Source organism: Bombus pascuorum, chromosome 2 (genome assembly GCF_905332965.1).
Source record: "Bombus pascuorum chromosome 2, iyBomPasc1.1, whole genome shotgun sequence".
NCBI classification, from domain to species: Eukaryota; Metazoa; Arthropoda; class Insecta; order Hymenoptera; family Apidae; genus Bombus; species Bombus pascuorum.
The window spans coordinates 22894286-22915818 of record NC_083489.1 but is presented as its reverse complement, the minus strand read 5'-3'; the positions used below and the strand labels follow the sequence as shown (position 1 = coordinate 22915818).

The 21533-nt window shown below is 30.9% G+C and overlaps 1 protein-coding gene across 1 annotated transcript in view; it reads right to left on the bottom strand.

The window, feature by feature from the left end:
- Positions 1-21533, bottom strand: part of LOC132904600 (uncharacterized) — a 75146-nt gene that overhangs the window by 18046 nt on the left and 35567 nt on the right. Inside the window, exon 3 of the mRNA XM_060955249.1 lies at positions 13152-13364. Coding sequence (XP_060811232.1) covers positions 13152-13364 — 213 coding nt within the window. The remainder of the gene's footprint in view (positions 1-13151; positions 13365-21533) is intronic.

Genomic DNA, 21533 nt, shown 5'->3' with positions numbered 1-21533 from the left:
GGTCCTTACACACGTATGTCACTTATTTTTGAAGACGATTGCTGAATTTAGTGTGAATCAGATAAAATGTAATGTAATAAAAATAAGAAAATTTGTTCTGAAATCTTTCTCGAACTTTATAAATATAAATTTATATTTATATTATCTGCTAAATATTTTACTTGTATTTTTATTTTGTTCCTGATTTATTTGTATACAGGTTGCGACTAAAGTATTTTACAGGTGAGCAGTATCTATCTACAGCAGTAAAAATCTACAATATGGCACATTCGAAAAATACACGTCCACATACAAAAATTTACGCGAAAGTGGATTAACATTTAGAAAAATTATCTGAATAATTCATATTACATATATAATTACATATATAAATGATTGCTTGGAGAATTTTGTTTTTAAAATTTTTGGATCCTTATTCAACAATATGAGATTTAAAGGAAATTTATTCTTGTATCTTCTGGTTTTTAAGTTGTTTTGCATGTTATTAATAAAAAAAATATGTATCAAACATTTTTTCGCGGACGATCTCTCATACTTTTATTAAAATAAACGGGTGCGTTAAGGTGCTGAATCCGTAAAACTGATAAAATTGTATGATAAACAGATAATTAGAAATTAATAGATAAAATAAAATATCGTTAATAAAATTTCCTATTACGTTTTCCAGAGCTAATAACTTATAGAATTTCTATAAGCATTATATACGCAGATAATAAGTTTTGGATAAGCAAAACTATAACTTAAAACTTTAATTTTAGCCTTTTAATTTATTTTCCTAACTTTCGGTTCTAAACAGTCTGTAGCAGATGTAACAGGAAGTGATTTCTAATGCAAAAGTGTAACTTTTTTTTCCGGGAAATCAAATAAATTGAACAATCAAACAAAACAGGAAATTAAAAAAATTAGATTGTTATCAAAGTGCTTTATATATATTAGAAAAAATGTTGGAACAAACGCAAAAAATTAAATAATTAAAAAGAATACATAACGTTATAAAAACGCGGAATAAGCAGGTTTTATAATTAGAAAATTATTATTAGTATGGAGGTTTCGTAAGTGAATTGATTAGTGAGTTGTGATACATAGATTAGTAGGTGATTGATACTTATACGTGATAATATTAAATTGCATACAAATCTGAATCTGCTTAAAAAATGAAAAAAGGGAAAGTCGGTGAAAAGATAATACCTATATACCTAGAAGATCTTTCTCTCAGATCTTTCAATTAATGTTACTCAATATTTCCTTGTTTCTACGAGAAAGTGTTCTTACGTTCTCCGGTATCGTAACAAAAAATAAATTTAAATCTAATCCAAATAAGTTTCAGTCAAAACTCTTAAAAATATTTATAGCTCAAATCTTTTATACTTTACCGCGCATGATCTATACAAGTCAAACGGTGTTACATGTATGCGTTACATGTATAAAGCGATCTCTATTTAAAATATATCTCTTTTTTAGAACAGCGAAGGAGAACACCGCATTCCATGCACGTTGCATGTGTCACACACTCAAGGAAACCATCCGCTCAGTAACCAGATAGACCGAACACCCTGCATGCCACGTCTGTTGAAACAATAACTAAAAAGTCCCTTCCAAAGGGACTAGACCCTCGGTAGAAGGACCTTCCTAACCAGCGCTAAAACAGTCCGTTGTAGCATCTCGAGTCAGTCTGTTTTAATATTCCGAACCACGCTGTTCTAACCGTCACTCTGTTAGATTTCTGCAATAAATCTCATTGTCGCATACGAATTTCTATTTTCTTCACCCTATTCGTGAAAGAATCATTTCGTTCGAACCGCGACGCGAGGAGATCACCGGCGATCCGTTAATTTCGCGATCTTTTGTGTCTCCGACGATGACACATGCGTTGTATCTATCAGGTTGAGTATTATTTCGATTATAATTCTCTGATTATACATTCTTGATCAAAAATAAAAATTTCATATTTTATATATGTAAAAATATTTTAGAGCAGATAGTTCAAGATTTGATAGTGAACTTCAGGTCTATTAGTCTATATAATCTATATATAAATAGGTATATAATTCTATTAATCACAATCTTCATTATAAAACAAATAAAAGCAAATTTTTAACAAACTTCCCTTTAACAAATGAAACTTTTTTTCCAAATAATTCACTCTTGCTATCGATGAAGTAATTGGCTTTGTATTTGTCAATATCAAAATGTTCATAAAAGATATAACCTAGCAAACACGAAGATGGCACCCCGCTGGGGCTAGCCACCCACATGCTATATTTAGTTTTATTTTATTATTTTTTTTTTTTTTTTTCACCAATAAGATATAACACTTTACCAAATGTCCATAAGGACAAATTGTAAAAAAACCAAAATAAAATAAATAAAAAAAAAAATATCAAAACGTGACCTTTTATAAGCTAGATTCCAAGATTTTATTTTCTTAACATCTTCCACCATAAAATATATTATAGTATTAAAAATTTCATATTATAAATGTCATATGTAATGCAAATTAATACCTATGCATCTCGAATAAAACGTTGAAAGCACATATTTTTCGCATCTGATATAAATACAAGGAAACTCAGTGTCGTAGAACTAAATTGTTCTACTAATTGTTCTAAATTCATCCTAAATTCTTCGTTATTTTATTATTCAGTGAAATTCTTAAATATACATATCACTTCCACTTAAAAATTTTAATACAGTTATTACATTTGCTACAAAATCAGAGATAGTTAAGTAATCGTTAAAACATGTAAAGAAATATTTACCCTAATGCTTTATATGACAAAGAAATGAACGAAGCATAATTAAAGTATATAATTGAAAGTTCATATAATCCATATTAAACTATATTGAAACTTTATTAAGAACAGAATATCTCCTTAATGAGCGTGTACAGAGTGGATACCCATACATCACTAATAAGTACTTTGAACCTCCAATTTTCAATCTTCACAGCCTTTACCTCAGAAACTGCTTTTTTGCTCACAACTATCGACAACGAAGTCGTTCATTTCGCATTCATCAACGCAAAAACATGAGCAATCTTTCGCGACTCACCTTTTCCGAGTTCACCTTTTTCATTTTTTTTTAATACATACATATGTGTCTCGAGTTCCCTTTTGACTGCCGAAGAGTGCAGACGTGCCGGGAGCCCGGAGAGGTCTCTCCCTCGAAACAAGACGTGGAGCGAAAGTGTTCCCGAAAGTGCGAAAAACAGGGAAAACAAAAATGCAACGAGTGCCACCGCTCAGGATATCAAGCAACGGAGAAACATATGCCGTACACAAAAATACGGAAATCCAAGAATCTACAGAAACCGAAATGGAAATCACTCGAATGAGCGACGATACAAACGCCAACAACAACGAAATGACACAACAAGACGGAAGCTGGAAGGTTGTAACTCCCAGCAAAAGAAGAAAAATTAGAACAAACGCAAATACTAGGAGGGCTGCAGAAACAGAAAGTAAGCAGTGGCAAGCAGGTAAGCAGGTCTAACCCTGTCTTGTTGTGTGTGGTGGTAGTTATATGTCCTGCTTCTAAGCGGCGGAAACAATTTACGTTGGAGTATTTTTCTGGCTGGGCAGCCTTTGTAGCTGGCTGGGTGGTTTCCGTTGCAGTTGTAGCACTTTACCTCGTTTATTTTTCCCGTATATGGGCAGTAAGTTGTCAGGTGCTTTTCTGCGCATTTGACGCACACCGGGTTTCTGTTGCAGTAATTTTTTGTGTGCCCATATTGTTGGCACCGCATGCATTGAGGTATGTCTTTTTTTTGTCTGGGTGGTTCAACTGTGATTATTGTGTTTAAGATTTGTTTAATGTCATAGATTTCCTTGTTGTTTTTGTTCGGTTCTAGTTCTATTAGGAACAGCGGTAGTGGTTGTTTGGTATCAAATCTTGTTATGTTATTTATTACCCTTACCTGGTGTCCGATTTTGGCTAGTTCGTCACATATGTTGCTTGTGTTTGTTTTTGGGTGTAGTCCTCTGATAACTGCTTTATAGCTTTTGTCAGTTTTGAGTTGGTAGGTATGGTACCCGGCGTTTTTTTCTTTTAGCACTTTTACCACTTTTCTGTAGGTTTCTGGGGCGTTGATCAGCACTTTTACCTGGTCCAGTTTTAATTGTTTTATTGAGTAGTTTTCTTTGCCTGCCGTATTGTTTAGCAGTTCGAGGAGGGGGTCTATTACTTGCGCATCGATGTATATTGGTGGTGGTTTGGCGTTGTGTTTTGGTTTTTCAGTTGTTTCTGGTTCCTTCTCTTGTGGTAGTATGCTGAAGGGGTTTTGTAGTGGGATTTCTTGGAGCCACTGCTTACTTTCTGTTTCTGCAGCCCTCCTAGTATTTGCGTTTGTTCTAATTTTTCTTCTTTTGCTGGGAGTTACAACCTTCCAGCTTCCGTCTTGTTGTGTCATTTCGTTGTTGTTGGCGTTTGTATCGTCGCTCATTCGAGTGATTTCCATTTCGGTTTCTGTAGATTCTTGGATTTCCGTATTTTTGTGTACGGCATATGTTTCTCCGTTGCTTGATATCCTGAGCGGTGGCACTCGTTGCATTTTTGTTTTCCCTGTTTTTCGCACTTTCGGGAACACTTTCTCTCCACGTCTTGTTTCGAGGGAGAGACCTCTCCGGGCACCCGGCACGTCTGCACTCTTCGGCAGTCAAAAGGGAACCAAAAGAAATATTTGAACATTTACTGTAAAGTTTTTATGAACATATTGCAGGTATGGAAACATATGTTTATTGCAAACATAAATTTTACTAAGTTTAGAAAATTAGTGAAACAATCAATTATCCATTACGTTTAAGTAAGTCTCGATATTTAATGGGGCCACCTTTACCACTAGTTATACGTTTAAAACAGTTATTTACACACTGCACGCTCATTCTTTACTAATTGTTCGCGATAAAGGTCTTTATTTAACCTTTATATATATATTTCCAGATTAGTCTCAAATTCTAACTCTATAATACTATGGTAATCATGTTTCATTACAATACGAATGGAATTTCAAAATGTTTCATATAATACACGTAATAAATTCACATAAGGTGTTTGCAAGCGTTAAAATTGTTAGAATATTTTCGTGAGTTACTGTACATTACTCGTGCTTTCTATTATTCCAAAACGAATCTTGTTCATGTCTATCGTCAAGGAAGTCGTTCGTTTCGTATTCGCCAACACAAAAACACACACGATTCCCAATGAGTTATGCCAGAGCAATGGCATCGTATTTGTTTCTGTTGTGGCGGAAACACGAGCGAGTTCGCCAGTAGCAAGCGATAACCGATCTCCAACGTAATTAAAATGCTCTGCTAACAGCTTCTTATCTGTACGTGACCGCGTGAAAGTTGCCGCTTCGTGTAAAATATCAATCAATTTAATTATGCCCCATGCGCGTTTACTAGCGAAACACGAAGATTATCGTCACGTACGAATGCTAGCTGAATCGTGAAGATCGCTTTTAAGAGGAACGCTTTTAGAATCGGGTTACTATCTGTTAGGGTATCACGCGATTTTTGCATGCATAACGAAAGCAACGAAAGTATAATCGTGGACATTTTATTGGATGCTCGTTAGAGATCTAAGACTAGCTCAGGCATGGCCAGTAGTTTTAATCAAGTGGCACTGTTTCACTGCGGATGACATGTGCGGATAATTCATCAAAAAACGTCGCGTTCGTCTATATTTTATCGGTAGTCCTGCAAAGTCATCAGTGTATATTCGGCTTTGCTTGCTACTGGGATAAAGCAATAGCCGTAATCGAGCCAGCCTTTAGACCCTAGCAGACGCAAAGATATATCCATATCCTTTAAATTGGAAATATATAATCTATTCTATATCCATTTTTTGATTATTTATTATACTCTACATTTGTCTATCTTTTTATATTCATTTTGATATTAAACTCTACATTGATTCAGCTCAGACACGTTTATATCGCAATTTATATCGCAAATTTAAAAAGAGGTAAAAATATTCAAAATAAAATTTTACAAAAATGTCTAATACACATCGTATATCTAATATTATATTATATACGTTACAAATCTACAATCTTTTGGCATTCATGAAATCGTAGAAGATAGATGTATGTAGACTTTTGTGATTGGCTGTATGTGAATCTTATTAAGATATAAATACAAATTAACAATTAAAAAGTTACGATTGCTTTTTGAAAGTAAAAAATTACAAATTTATGTTATTCGTTAAGAAACTTACAAGGCACATCTTACACTTAAGTATATAGTTTATCTTGGTGAAATTAATCACGATAATTAGAAAAATTAAGGCTGGTATATTTTCTATTAAATTTCTAATCTGATAATACCTACACTTTTAGATAGAATAGAAAAATTCATAATATATAGCATAAAAATTACACAATCAGAAGACAGAAAACTTCCCAAAAAATAATATACCTATGGTCGTCAATTTTGTCATCGCATATTACTTTCTTTCTTGAAATCAGCTATTATTTGGTTTTAGAAACTAAAATAATTTTAATTACGATAATAATAAAAAAATGTATTGCAGGTTTTATCAATAATCAATAAACAGGGTTTAAATATTAAGTAAACAAGGTATTGGATATTTTTGAACGGTAGTATATTTACGTGCATGAATGGCATTTTTCTAACTTGATGAGATAATATACTCGATTGCTTTATTGAAGCAAATAGTGGAACGAACTTATTAAATTCGAAATGCCTTCCTCATTTCACTCGGGTTATAATATTTATTTATATGGACTAATCAGTTAAAATTATAAGATATAATTATATATTATATTAATTATAATTATATAATATATATATATATATATATATATGTATAGTAATTAAATAATAATTATAATTATAAGATTGATATGAAGGAAAATACGACACATAATTGTATAAGGATATGTATTACTTTACGTTATATATGTATTTGAGTAAATACATATTGATTATTGATAATAGAACAGAGTTTCTATTGAATATAGTGAAATATTTGCATTATGATTATGCTTCCAATATAAGTAACTTACTTTTAACTGTATAATTAATTTATTACTTATTATTCTTTAAGAAGCTTTCAATTTCCTTCCAATTGCCTATAATTTTATATTTTATTATTGGCGATTTACAAATAATATTTTTTTCTTATTTTAATATATATATATATATATATATATATATATATATATAAAACATATATTTTATAACATAATATAATATTAATATTATATAATTAATATTAAATTAATATTTTTATATATAACATATAAACTATATAAGACACAAATTTTATATCAAATGTAAATTATAAATCAATATATAAAATATAAAAATACGTATTATCTACTTCAAGCAAACAGAAAACAGGTAGCAAATCTCAAATAATTCCATAAACTACGTTTAATCGTTGATAAAACATCTTTAACGCGTTATTATACAATGCAGTACGTCCAATGCACGGACTGTTACTTCGTGAAAGGATGAAAATTATTTTTTTGAGGAAGAGTGCAGCGAATTCCTTCCCAGAATAATAGAGTGGCTACTCTCACTCTTCATTTCCGTATAAACAGCGCGTCTGACGCTATTATCAAGCATTTTGTTTAACGGTGAAAGTCTGCCTTGTTTGATCGGTTATATAGACTGCCATTACATTTAACCATAAGCAAATCTACTCTTTGCCATGACAGAATTGCGGAACTTGTACAACAAGAAAATAATAAGCGGGATCGTAAAAGTTTAGCAACCTGTTGTAAAAGAAATTTCTGGCAATATTGTAACGAAAATCAGCATGTAATTGTCAATAGTCGCCCATTATAAACTCAAGTATAATATAGTTTACGTAATAAAAGACGCTGGAATACTTTATAAAAATTGTAACAATTGTCCATTTTGTAATAAAGTTAATGATAGTTTAATAAAGTCGAAATTTAGAGGAAAGTTCGTTGAGCAAAGTGAGATGTCCCTTCTCTCAGAGCAAAAGACTTTTAAAAGAGAAATAAATAACTTACTGAAAACTAAAAAAGAACTTTGGAAATTTTAATCTAATTTAAGGTGACTAAAATGATCTAAGATAATGCCATTTTTCATTAAATGTTTTGCATTACGATAAATATTTATAAACGTATTCGTAATAATAGTTCGACTAAAATTTATTCTAGGGACTTTAAATTGTTTAATTAGCAGTTAATATACAATTCATCGGCAATCGACAATTGAACAAACATGTAACAGAGAAATTCTAATATTTAAAAAAATACAGCGCTGAATATAAAGTAGGTAATTTAAATGTTTTAAATACATATTCTTAAAAAGTTAGATATATATACAAGAATTCCAAAAGATAAAATAATTTCCTTGCAATATTTAATAAAGTCGGAATACTACTAAAAGGTATTTTACGGTAATTAATTGGCACTTTCTACTTAAAAAGTGTGTCGATGCGATCAATGGCAGCAATCGAAACGTAAAATGATATCGTGTCTTTTAAATGCGGCCGTAAAATCCGCACATCATTTTTCTTTTCTTCCTTCGTTTACTCTATTATTATTGACCGTAAGCATTATCGGTACGTGAAAACTTCTAGAAACTTTCCAGTGCGATAGCAAGAGTGTTTTCACTTTTTATTGCTAGAAAACAATGCATCACTCCTTTGACCAATTATTCTTTATGCATACATGTTAATTTGTTCAGGAGTAATTGTGACTTGAAACGCTGCCTTGCATACTTTATTTCGTTTTATTACCTATCACTGAAATTGGCACATTCGTTTCGCCCTGATTTTACGTGTGGCTTCTACTAATTTACTTGAATAATGATATATAAATATTAATCATGAATAATGAAAATAGTAGTCAACAATATTATATTACGGATAAAATAATTATAAGGAAATAAAAATATTAAAATGAAATAAAAATGTTTTACATTTTACTAAAACTTTAGGCGCATTTATGATGTACTCGCATACATATTACAAACTTTTCCTCAGAAAATCTTATCTTGTATTGTGTATATCTGGATTTTTTTTCACCTATGAAAGAGGAAGATTATTATATACTGTTACAAACAGATCGATAAAATGATACAATCATGATAGAATAACGGAACCAAATGTTGAAATAATGCTGAAAAATATGTGATAATGTTAAAACTATGTAAATCTGTAATTGAAAGGCATAAATAACTCGATATATATATGTCGGGTTGGCGTTAGGGGTGTTTAATGAATCTTCACCAGTGTTGTTCATGGTTGTCGCACAGGTGTTTATTACACAAATATGGCTGATACGAGATTGACAAGCGGACGCGGTAACTGGACGCTAATGACAATGGCCCTAGGTTCGATATAGCGAATCCACGGTCCACGGGATAACGAATATACTTTGCTTCAAAGTCTAAGTCGGACTCGACTTACTACTCGTGATACAAGGATCGTTTGATTGACTCTTTGTTAAGATGGAGATTATTCCGATAGTACTAGCACACTAGGCGTTTAGTTAATGAGATTGCCAGAAAAGGAATGCCTTTCCGTCACGACGACGCTGCAGAGGAAAACTATGATGGGGTGTGCCTAAGGGCACGAGATCATCGGATTCGTCAAAGAAAGCCTCCACTCGGAGGGTGAGGGAAATAGACGTTGCTGTTAATTGGTCAATTTCTATGTTGGCGGTTAGAAAAGGATGCTAGCCGCCCTTGAGAGAGAGTTCCTAGCAAGCAGCGTCGTACGTGACCAAATCTTTTTTTTTTTTTTTTTTTTTTTTGTACGTGGAGAAATCCTCATGGATACTCGCCGTTGCATCGCACCGGTCGAGTAGTGTCGGACTCTTACTGACTAAAAACTCCACGGTGGCCAGCCTTACGTTTTGGAGGGGGGTGCCCCGGGTTCTCTCGCGAATTTCTACCAGAAGCACGCCTCGTCGTGTTCTTCCCTTTTTTATCAGGAGGGAGGCGTCCATATTTGTGTTGGTACGTGACCAAATCAGGTTTCCCATATCTTCCCGCAATAGGTGACAGATTTACAGGCTGATAGAATAAAGACTGTTTGTCAATCTGAAGGACTTTAGTTAACTAAGTTCTAAGATTTGTAACGGTTCCTCACGCTATCTGAACATAAACTGTAAACGATGCATCGGCATCTGGCGATCATCTTGCCCAAAGAATGGGGTCTGTGTGTGGCGAGCTGCGGGGCTGTTGGAATTGGCTGTCTTATTGTCAAGTGTCTGTACTGCCAATTCTTTAAAGGAAAGCTATGTAACTTTACATCTCTGTTAGGTGGAACGTTCATCCCGTGACCGTGGCTACGCTTGACGACCGGTTGTCGCCTCGAGCCTAAACTCATTGTCTCAAGTTTCGAATGACTGTGTCTGGGTTATTTCGTAAATGCTACAGTATTGAGGCTTTTTCCAAATAATTCCAACGAGGGGGCCCGGTGTCCTTTCATCTCCGACATATATATATATATATATATTGAATTTTATTTATTTTATATATCATTGTTTCTTGAAAGTATATATATATATATATATATATATAAGTATATATAATATATATATAGTATATATATAATATATAGTATATATATAAGTATATATATATATATATATATATATATATATATATATATATATATACTTTCAAGAAACAATGATATATAAAATAAATAAAATTCAAAATATTCACGAAAATATATATAACTTTGAGAAAGATAATAAGAACTAATATCTATCAGTTTTATCAAATTTTCCATCAAATCTTTATATTTACATGTCAAATATATATAAATATGAAATCTAAATAATATAAAAATAGAATAATTATTTCTTCAAATAAAAATAAAATATATTTGTTAATTCTATAACATCCATAATTTCTTAAAACCAAAAGATTAAAACCAAAAATTCACAGTTTTGCAACATAAGAATTAAAAAAAAAAAAAAAAAAGAAAAATGGAAAGAAACCACTATATATTTTTCTTTAATTGAATAACATTTAAATTATATTACTATACCACTACAATACTATGTAGGTACATCGTCGTAGTATAATAAGTTCTCAATTTGGGGAGGATCGATAGTTACGCCTGTGGCAAGGTACAATGGCCTGGAAATTGTAGCAAAAGATAAAATCTAAATCGGCATGAATGAAAGTGTCGATCTGGCGCGGCGTTTACGCTAACGGTGTATTTCATGCTCGCCTTGTTCGTTATTACGCTCGCCTTCGGAGTATTGGATCGCGAAAATTTTCGCTCACAAAGCGCCGTTATTACCCCGTAATTGGCTGGCGATGCCGGTTTATCGATAGAAAGCCGGGAGATCGCGTCATTGAAATGAAAGTGGCGTTCCATCGTATTAGAAGGATTAAACTCTACTGTCCAGTAGATCGCCTAAAGTATCAGCTCTCTGCGTCTTCTGATCCATTTCACTAACGATTCATCAAAGTGATTTATTCTTAACTCTGATATAGTCTTCAAACCTTTGCTACTTAATCGCGTTCTATTTTTACTGAGAAATTCTCTTATTTTTAGAGAAAACTTTAGTAAACGTTCAACTTAACGGTGAAACGAGGAAACGCGCATATTAAATCGTTTATTGCTAATCTAATTTTCGTCCACTACTAATAGGTACGTTTTACTTGTTACTGCCTTTTCTCGTTCTTGTTTTGCTTTCAAATTTTTATGTGTTCATAAGTGTCAGTCATTTGTGAATACTTTATAAATTTCTATGTTTATGCCTGTGTCTTTTATGTATTGTTTTATATATTTGTTGCTGATATATATATATGTATGTATAATGTAAACTCCCTAGAATTCACGTGGGATAGGGACTCTTGTTTTACGGGTAGCACGACTTTCTTTGTTTCACGGACAGACCCTCTTATGTTTTACGGACAGCCATTTTCGAGAGACACTCATTCTCCAAACGGACGGACAAGAGCGCAGAATAATTATTTAAAATTTTAAAGACTGACGGAGAAAGATCGGTAGCTCAGGACGTTGAAAATCGATTCTCGATTTTCAGGTAAACATTGTACAGAACTTGTTATTTCCCGTTTATGTGATTTATTGTTATTTGTTGTTATAGACGGATATCAATTGTTGTTTATTTTTGTATTTTATCTAATTACTTTCACAATAAAACTCGATTTTCAAACTTCAGAATCGTTCACCTGAATTATCCCAAGATTTACGATCTTACATATATATACATAAACGTTAATATTTATACAATATGACACACAAAAAATCTATTTTTATATTGTACAAGTTTAAACATATAAAACGTATATAAAACTACATGTGAACTCGAATTTGAAATGTTCGTAGAGCACAAGTCACAATTTCTTTACAGTTGCGGGTCTACTTCGTTGGAATTCACAGAAAAAGATATTTTAATATTTCAATTCGTTGATTAGTAAATTTCAGCTAGGTATGAGATTTTCGTATAGTGAAATAAATAAATGAAACGACTTTTTTCAGATAAAACAATTATTCATATCAAAATATATTAATTTGAAGTTTCATTTGTATAAAATTAAAAACATTGGGATCTTTGAAGTTGTACAGAGATTTTTATGAATTTTTATAGCAACAGCAATTATGTATTATAAAACTCGATTCATGAGATAAAATACAAAGCGTAACGATTGAAATCTTCCGTTTAAAAACGAGAAACATAACTCACAATGAGCATTAATCAAGGACAAGAATAGAACTTGGCCTCAACTAGCATCTTGTTTCTATATTAAGAATAAAAGATGATCTTGATATAAACCGAAACCAATGAACGTGAATAAATAGTAGAACATTCTTTGCTGTTACATTGCGAATATTCTAGTAATTATTGTTAATAATGGCACATATTACGAACGAAATTAAAAATCTCACTAGATTTATATCTGATTGATATTCTCGAAAACATAAAAATATATTTACGTTTTACGTCACTAACGATATATTACATATATCAATGACACAGCTAAACAAATAACTAGAAACAAACAAATCTTTCTAAAAATATTAAACATCGATAGAATTTATTATTCTATGAAATAATAAAAAGTAATCGCCGATTGATTACTAGAAATGCTAATGTTATAAGTAATAGTCGACAACGCGCAAATAAATGTTAATATAAAGATGACTTTTATGTTACTTACCGCAACATGGTTTGCCAAAATCCAACCGCACGAGTTGCACCATATATGGTTCGAGCAAGTTCACGTACCACCACGGCCTGTGCTCTGGTCTTGTAAGGGTGCAAGTTTGAGGGGTATAAATTTGTCCACTGCTGCCATCGACAGCACGCTGCGGGATTCCACCATCTGAGCTGCTTGATTGCATAGGAGCTTTACCTCCGGCAACATTTAGCACTGTAATAAAAAAAAAAAAAAAAAGGTGGTAGATGTTAGGAACGAATCTAAATACAATTTTTCATTTAGCCGTTGTTCACTTAATTTCACTTTGAACATTAGCAAAAAGTTCGAAAATTTATTTTAAGGGTGAGAATGAATTCCCTGACGAAAGATGTATAATGTTAATGTGGTCATAGCTGTTCTGTTTCAATACTAACTATATACATAAATTGACCTAATTAATACCGTTTATGTAAGGATTTCATTTTTCTTTTTTAGTATAGTAAATTTGAGAGTGGAAATTTTGTAGACGTTGAGAGAAATTTGTCTTTTTTAGGAATATATATATATATATGTATATAATCTGTGTTGTTTTTGTAAGAACGATACAATGCACTAAAATTGTGAAAACAAATTTATGTATTATCAAGTTAGTTGATAATTTGTGAAGTACACGCAAGGCTAGTGTGAAAAGATTAAAAACTCCATTGAAGGATTTCGTCGACCGGATGAAATAATAAACCACGAGACACGCGACACGCGACAGGAAGAGTGGTTTAGTATTTTCTTGCGCATCTTTTATGCGGTTTCTGCATTCATAGCTACGAACTGCATTCAGTGCTATGCACTGCACAATGCCCCGCCCCAATTGCGGTACTTACAACACGTGCTCGTGATGTGCAAAATGTTACATTAACCCATACATAATTACTACAGGCTCTTATATAGCTTAAAACTAGTTATACCTGATTTTAACCGATGTTGACGATTATCGAGTGACTACCAGATCGTTTGTTCACTGCATTAAATCTATTAGTTAAAGTGGCAACTGTATAGGCAGCTCAATTAAAATTAAGACCGATCTGTGATATACTAACCAATCTTCTAAAGAAAAATCTGATGATCTTGATGTCTTTCTACTTCTAATTACGTTTCATCAAGTATGCAATTTTTTCTCCAATTATTTAACTTGTGAATGTTGATATAATTTCGATACTGTTTAATTTAGATAATGAATTTAAACAATAACGAATGGTAATATATGTAATACCTATGTGGTGATGGTAACGTATGAGTATCTACCAAATATCGATAGTATACCGAATACATTTTTTATGCGGTGCCAGATGTAGTTGTTTCTATGTGAATCTTAATTTTTTAAATGGATTCATATGTTTAAAATATAGTCATTTACTGTAGAAAATATAACTATAAATAGAAAATGTTACAAATAAGTAGTAACGAAAAAAGTTAAATACAATTTTAACTATAGTGCACGAAAAATTTAATTCATCGATACGAATAAGTCGTTAATAATATATTTCATTCGTCTAAGAATATATTGTTACAAGTAGATATAATATTATATTATTACAAGTAATCAATATTTAATTAAAAATGAATTTTAATCAATTCACCGTTTGAAAATCTATAACAATATGGGGCACCATTATGAAAACTAAAATTGATATTGAAGCTCATATAAGTAATAATCTTATGATAGATTGAAAACATTTCCAATAGTTCCAAAGAATAATTACGTACACTAGATACACATTACCCATAAACAAAAACAAAGTAAAACATCGAAAGTAGAATTAAAAATAGAGAGAATCTTCTTGTTCGCAATCTCATGCTCTGATCTACTTAACATTATTAATTAACGTCCTACATACTAACGAGCGTTCTCAAATACTTATGTCCAACGTCCCCTTACTCATTCTCCGCTATCCCCTAGTATTGAAGACAACTAATCAGGAGTATTACAATAGAATTAATTGTTGGCTGATCCACTGCTGCATTCACAGCTGCGAATCTGAACAACACGTTATTTTCAATCGTATTAATTCAGATTGATTAAGTTACTTGAATTCGAGCGACTCAGTATTTACGCTTGAAGTTTAGATTTCTGTGTTTAGAAAAATATTTTTCTTTTTATATATTTCCAAATAATAAATTTCTCTGATGTATTGAGAAGAATTGATGTAAGAGAAGAAAAATTGAACTAAAAAATTCAAAAGCAAAATATTAGAATCTTAAATCAAATTCATTTCAAGCCATTGAAATTATATAATTGCCACCGTGATTGTCAAAGTGACTTGACTGTTCTAAACGAGATTTAACATAAATTATGTACATGCCTAAAATGAAGTATATATAAAGCTCACTCGCTTTAGAAAAGGCAAAATTAACAATTACAAAGTTATCTGACTTCAAGTAAATTGAAATCACTTTGTTAATGTAAACCTGTGTCGTTTTAAAGTCTTTTGAATAGCATTTTTCCATCTTATCAAATGGAGTTAAAGTTCACTTCACGTAAAAGAAACTACGTAACATATTGTTATTTATAATTTCTCGTTTATAGTTATTAGTTGTGTAGATGTATGATCAATTTTGAGTACAGGTTCTTCTAGTTCTTTGTACTCCAACACCTTTCTAATAGGATCGGTCAACAACTTCTACACACTTTTGCAGGAAAGCTTTTTCCAATTAAAAATTCTGTTTCAACAAAAAAGAGATTATAAATATTTTATTTATAACCTTTTCATAATATTCCTCCAGCCTCTTCCATTTTTTGAGTAAAAGAAAACTAAATAATAATAATAATAAGCAAACTTTTGCAACGAAGCTTTTTGAAATCAAAGCTTTTACGTCGAAAAGTGAAAAATTGAATATCTATGAATTTTGTTACCTCCTTCCTTTCGCAATTCTTTATTGATGAAAAGGAAATTAAACAACGATTTACACATTATCGACGCCACTAACGGACATAGTTAACATAAAAACAATAAAACCCATCAAGATGATAGATTTCAATTAGCTATTTTTACAAGTTAATGTTAACTTTCATTGAACATGATGGTGGAAACATGATTATATATTTTGTTTTCATCGTTCCATTTTAATTATAATGATTTATAAATGGTACATTTCGGCGCATATTATATGATTGATACTCGTTATAATGTTAAGTACTCGCTCATTTTCTGTTAGCCACCTACTGCAAATCAGATTATTTGAACTCAAGCGATTTCAAGTTAAATAACTTGACTTATGGAAACATGAAGTACATGCAAATCGTCTAAATGCAAGTAACTTAATTAATGCGAACAAAGTTTAAGATATGATTAACTCGTCACCGTGCCCGAAGGACGACGGAGCGAGCGACAAGGTTCTGAGAAAATCCCAGGGGCTCATTGCCATTCTCATTAAGTAAAAAGAAGGTCGGGCGTGAGGCAAATTGCACGGGTGAACAGCCAGACGGCACGCAGATGCTGTTCGGAAACTTTTGTGCTCGCCGAGCGGTGCACATTCGCGAAGAAGTTACCGGGCTTGCGGTAGTTTTACTGTACCGTAACGTGAGAATTTTATCGGCGCTAACTGGCATTGCCTGGATCTCGGTAAGTCCTCCACGCACATACGGCGTCGAAACGAGATCGTCCCTTTTGCCGCGTGCCTGATTGCCATCAAGGTCAATCCTTGTATCGCCAACCAGTCATCCATTTCCATATTTCCGATTCAACTTTTTATTAGTTTCTTAATTTATTATTGACAATTTCAAGATCAATTTAGAGAAACGTACTAATTCCATAAATTCATTCGTTACAAGGAAATCGTATCAATAATGGTGAATTTTTTTATCTAGATTTGAGAAACAACGATACCGTTTGCAACATCATCACTTTCTTGAACATTTCAATTTATGGCGTTAATCAATGTGGCTTCTGAACGGCTCGTTTCATTATCAACCGCTCCATTCTAATTTATTTTAGAAATTTACATTATCCTACATATCCGTTGCATAGTCTACTGTATCTTAATTAACTTACATTATGTTATATACTCATTATATATTCGATTGTATGTCAGATATTTATATTCTAATCTACCTTAGAAACTTGCATTATGTTTTAATCTTTAACAAAAGTCTTTATAGATCTTATAGAAAGGCCATTCTTACTTAATTCTTGAAATTTCTTTTTTTTCAAATAGAATAACACTTTTGAAATTGCCAATTTATATTATATTATTTTACTTGATTATATTGATTATATAACTATTGATTATATAAAATATTATATAAATCTTGTTCTTTGTATAAATAATATAGTAAAATAATATCTACATACGTTACTGAACCGTTCAAGTTATAGTGTATGAAGATTCTAAAGCAAAAGTAGGTCATTTGTTAATTTGTGTATTTATTCGTTTAAATTGATATTTTATCTTCTAATTGTATAAATTTTATTCGAATACATAATGTAATAAATGTTATGTCTGCATTAGGAAATATAAATATACTACCAAATGGCAACAGTATCCATTTAATTGTTAAATAAAGCTTATATAATGAATGTTTATGAAGCGTATTAATGTATTTATTTCTCAACTTATAAAATGATACTAATATAGCTTTTAATCGACTCGGCATAGAACGTACTATATTTTCAATAAAACTCTTTGGCATTCTATTTCAATAAGAAATGGAATGACTTTTGAGTGACTGTAATTAAATACAGTTTACCTCAGAATAATACCTCAGAATATTTATTTACGCATCGCAATTTTTATGTATTAATATACGTGAATTTATTTAATAGCTACTAAAATATAGATAAGATATTGATTATTTTTACAATAAGGATTTCCTACCAACAGTACTTTCGCATTAATTTAGATTAAAAAAATCACAAACTTGCGAAATGAGTGTGTTAGTTTGAGTGTGTTAATTATAAATAGAATTATAATTAAAGATCACATCGCAACTTGCCAATCTTCTCTTTTATGTAAATCGATAGTAAATGCTGTTGATAGTAAATGGCGTACCTGTTGCACGTGTAACTGGGTCTCAGAAATTTCAGATTTAGCCTAAAGAAATAGACTACAATGTTTACGAAACGTTGGTACAAAGTGCAACTGCAAGTTACGCGATTATTCCCGCGAAACTAATGTTATATCGTACCATCGTGAGAGCTTGAAACCTAGAAATGTTAAATATAATGAAAAAATGTATGTTTTGGAAGTTAATAAATAACTTCGTGGGTGTCAAGTAGAGACATTGATGTCAATTCTATTTACTTTTTCTATCTTTCTAATTATGAAATTTCCTAAAATGAAGTACGACGAAAGAAAGGATAAAAGTTAATTTAAACTGAGAAAGATGGTAGTGTATATTTTGTAGAATATTACTATGATCAGCGTTTATTCTTGTACTTAGTTAGCAAGTCGGCTTAAATCATGCAAACTAAAATTATTTCAATGGAATGTTACTATATCACACGAAAATAAATTGGTATATTAGTATAATAGTACGATATGAATCATAACTGTAGAAGACGAATAAAAATCATAAATATTTTGTAGAAGATTTAACGCCTATTTTGCTTCGCGCGATCAAGGTTAATCCTGGTCGACCCCTATAAATCGGCGTCGCTAATTTATTCAAGCGACAGCAAGAAATTATAGTCGCAGACAGTGTCGCAAAGAGAATCTCTTTAATGGCGTCTGTAGTGAATGTAAAAGTAGAGACGTAAAATTGATGATATTCAATATATTGGAGAAGATTGAGATTTTGATTATATTATATAAAAGTGATAGATTGCAAAACCTATAAAAAACATCAATTTCTCAGTATCAATATTTCAAATAAAATGCTTTAATAACTTCAGTTCTTATTTTAATAGTTTAACAACTAAAAACATGTATAAAATAAATAACTTTGTAGCTTAGTGAGTAATGATATCTAAAATGAACAGTGCCATACTTTTATGAGTAACAATATCTGAGATAAATATTATTAAAAATATATTTGTACGATGTATGTTGAAAAGATTGATTTGCTTAAAATGTAGCTTAAATGTCTGATACGATTCTTTCATGCATAGATAAAATTTAGTAAATGTCTTAACATTGAATCACAGACTATTGTTTAGCATTGTCTCAAGACATTTTTACGGATTCATGAGTATAATCTGTTACCACGACCTTAAAATATATACTTGCAGAACAATTGAAGATGTATGAATGAGACAGCAAATGCATTGTGCAGAAGATATTAGTCAGAAAACAAGTCTGTTATAACGTTACTTGCTATACTACTTGCACTACAAACCATACCATGTTCCTAACTGTTAAAGTTTTAAATATCTTAGATAAAAAGCGATGAGTTACAATATAATTATACCTACAGTTATGAGCTGCGGCATGATAACTTAATACATAACTGTTTTAAGATATCATCTTCTTCAGCTCCATATACTTTGTATCGACTTTTTAGCTGCATTTTAAGTAAATCGATTTACCATCGAAGATTTGTAAATTTCTATTCGAGTTTTTAAACGCTTCACAACAATAACATTTTTACTAAATGATAAAAATAAATTATAATTATCGATGGAATATATTGACACGTAAATTCGTAAATTTATATGAATTTGCTTCTATGTTGTTAACACACCAAATGTATGATTGGTAGTTTAAAGCAACATCATTATTTTTGCACGTGAAAGAAATCTAAAAAGGAAATGTTATCTGCTAACGCTATATAGGGACAAAGAAGGGTTTTCCTTGAACGCTTTTCTAAATTCAGTCATAGTGGCATACTGGTTCTTACATACTAATTACTTCCAAATAGATCAAGATTTATATATACAATCGTCTATCTCCCTTTCTTAAAACGACACACGTTTTTTTATACTTAATATAAAAAAAATGTTACAAAATACTTTTGTGTAAGTTTTGTAAAATATTCTAAATACGAAGAAACAAAATTCCGAACTTATTAAGTAATAGTTAAATAGTAAAATAAAGCAATTTAGCAAATATGATTATGGTAATAGGATGTTAAAATAAAATAAAGTTAAGAAAAGGTACTGTATATATAAAAATACTGTAGTAAAAATACATAAGTAATACAATTTTTTAATGAATTGTTAATATATCGACATACTCTATTCCTTATAGATATTCTTTCTACACAGAATTTTTTATATTAATATGAAAAATATTTTTAATTGCTTAATTTAAGCTTAATTTTTCCTTAATTTACATTAACTACTTATGACGACATTTTACGACGATTATTTAAATTTGTCTAATCTTAGAACAAATATAACAATTAAAAATAAGTATAGTACACAATACAATAATTCATCAAAGGCTTCCATCACTACATAAAACAAGTTCTGATAATAAGACATTTTATAATAAACATAATAACAACCCAGTATAATAATAATCCAACCGCTTATTTTATAATAATTACCCAGTCACATTCATAATAGATTATAACTGAAAAACACATAAATAATAAAACAAATTTTACTTCAATTTAAAAATTAAAAGTCATTAAATTCAAGTTATAGTATGTTAACTAACTCAAGTTATGTTATATGTTTCATATTAATGTCACAGCATTCCATGTAGAAGTGATCTAGCAAGCGTAGCCATAAAACAGATCATAAGGCTAGGAGTTAATTGCTATTCATTTTGATTTATTATTATTATTATTATTGTTGTTGTTGTTGTTGTTGTTGTTGTTATTATTTAACTTTTGTTTCGATGATCGTTTCTATCTTATACTACCAGAATCATTATTTTTCGAAAATAGTTCTAAAATCAGTTTCTACAATGATAAAAATTTTGTTTTCATAAAAATAAATTATTATGTATTTTTTATTGCAAAACTACTTAATGATGATGAATTGTAATATATGTATTTAAACTCCAAACTCGAAAGTTTAAAGAATACATTTTGTACATAAATTTGTATAGAATTTTATAGAGCTATCTGTGTCAATATTTTCGTTCATTCCTGTAAATCCGGCGAAAGAAATCATTAAAGGATTCCATTCATTTCCAATGAATCGATACTACGGACAACATTCAGAGTATATTAAGCTGGCGTCATTTGAATCGCCTAATTTCAACACTTTTTGAGATTCAATCTTAAAGTCTGCACGAACCTATTAATGTTACAAAATATCACTAGTCCCTGGTATAACAATAAGAGAGTGAGAAAATATTACGTACTTTAAGTCTAGCAAGAAAGCATATCAAAAATAAGAAACTGACTCAAATAACTTTTCGTTAGAATTACTCTAATCAGTAAGGAGGTATTGTATAAGAACTAAATAAAATTAATTTCCAGAAATATGATTATTTAATTAGGATAATTACAAGCGAAAT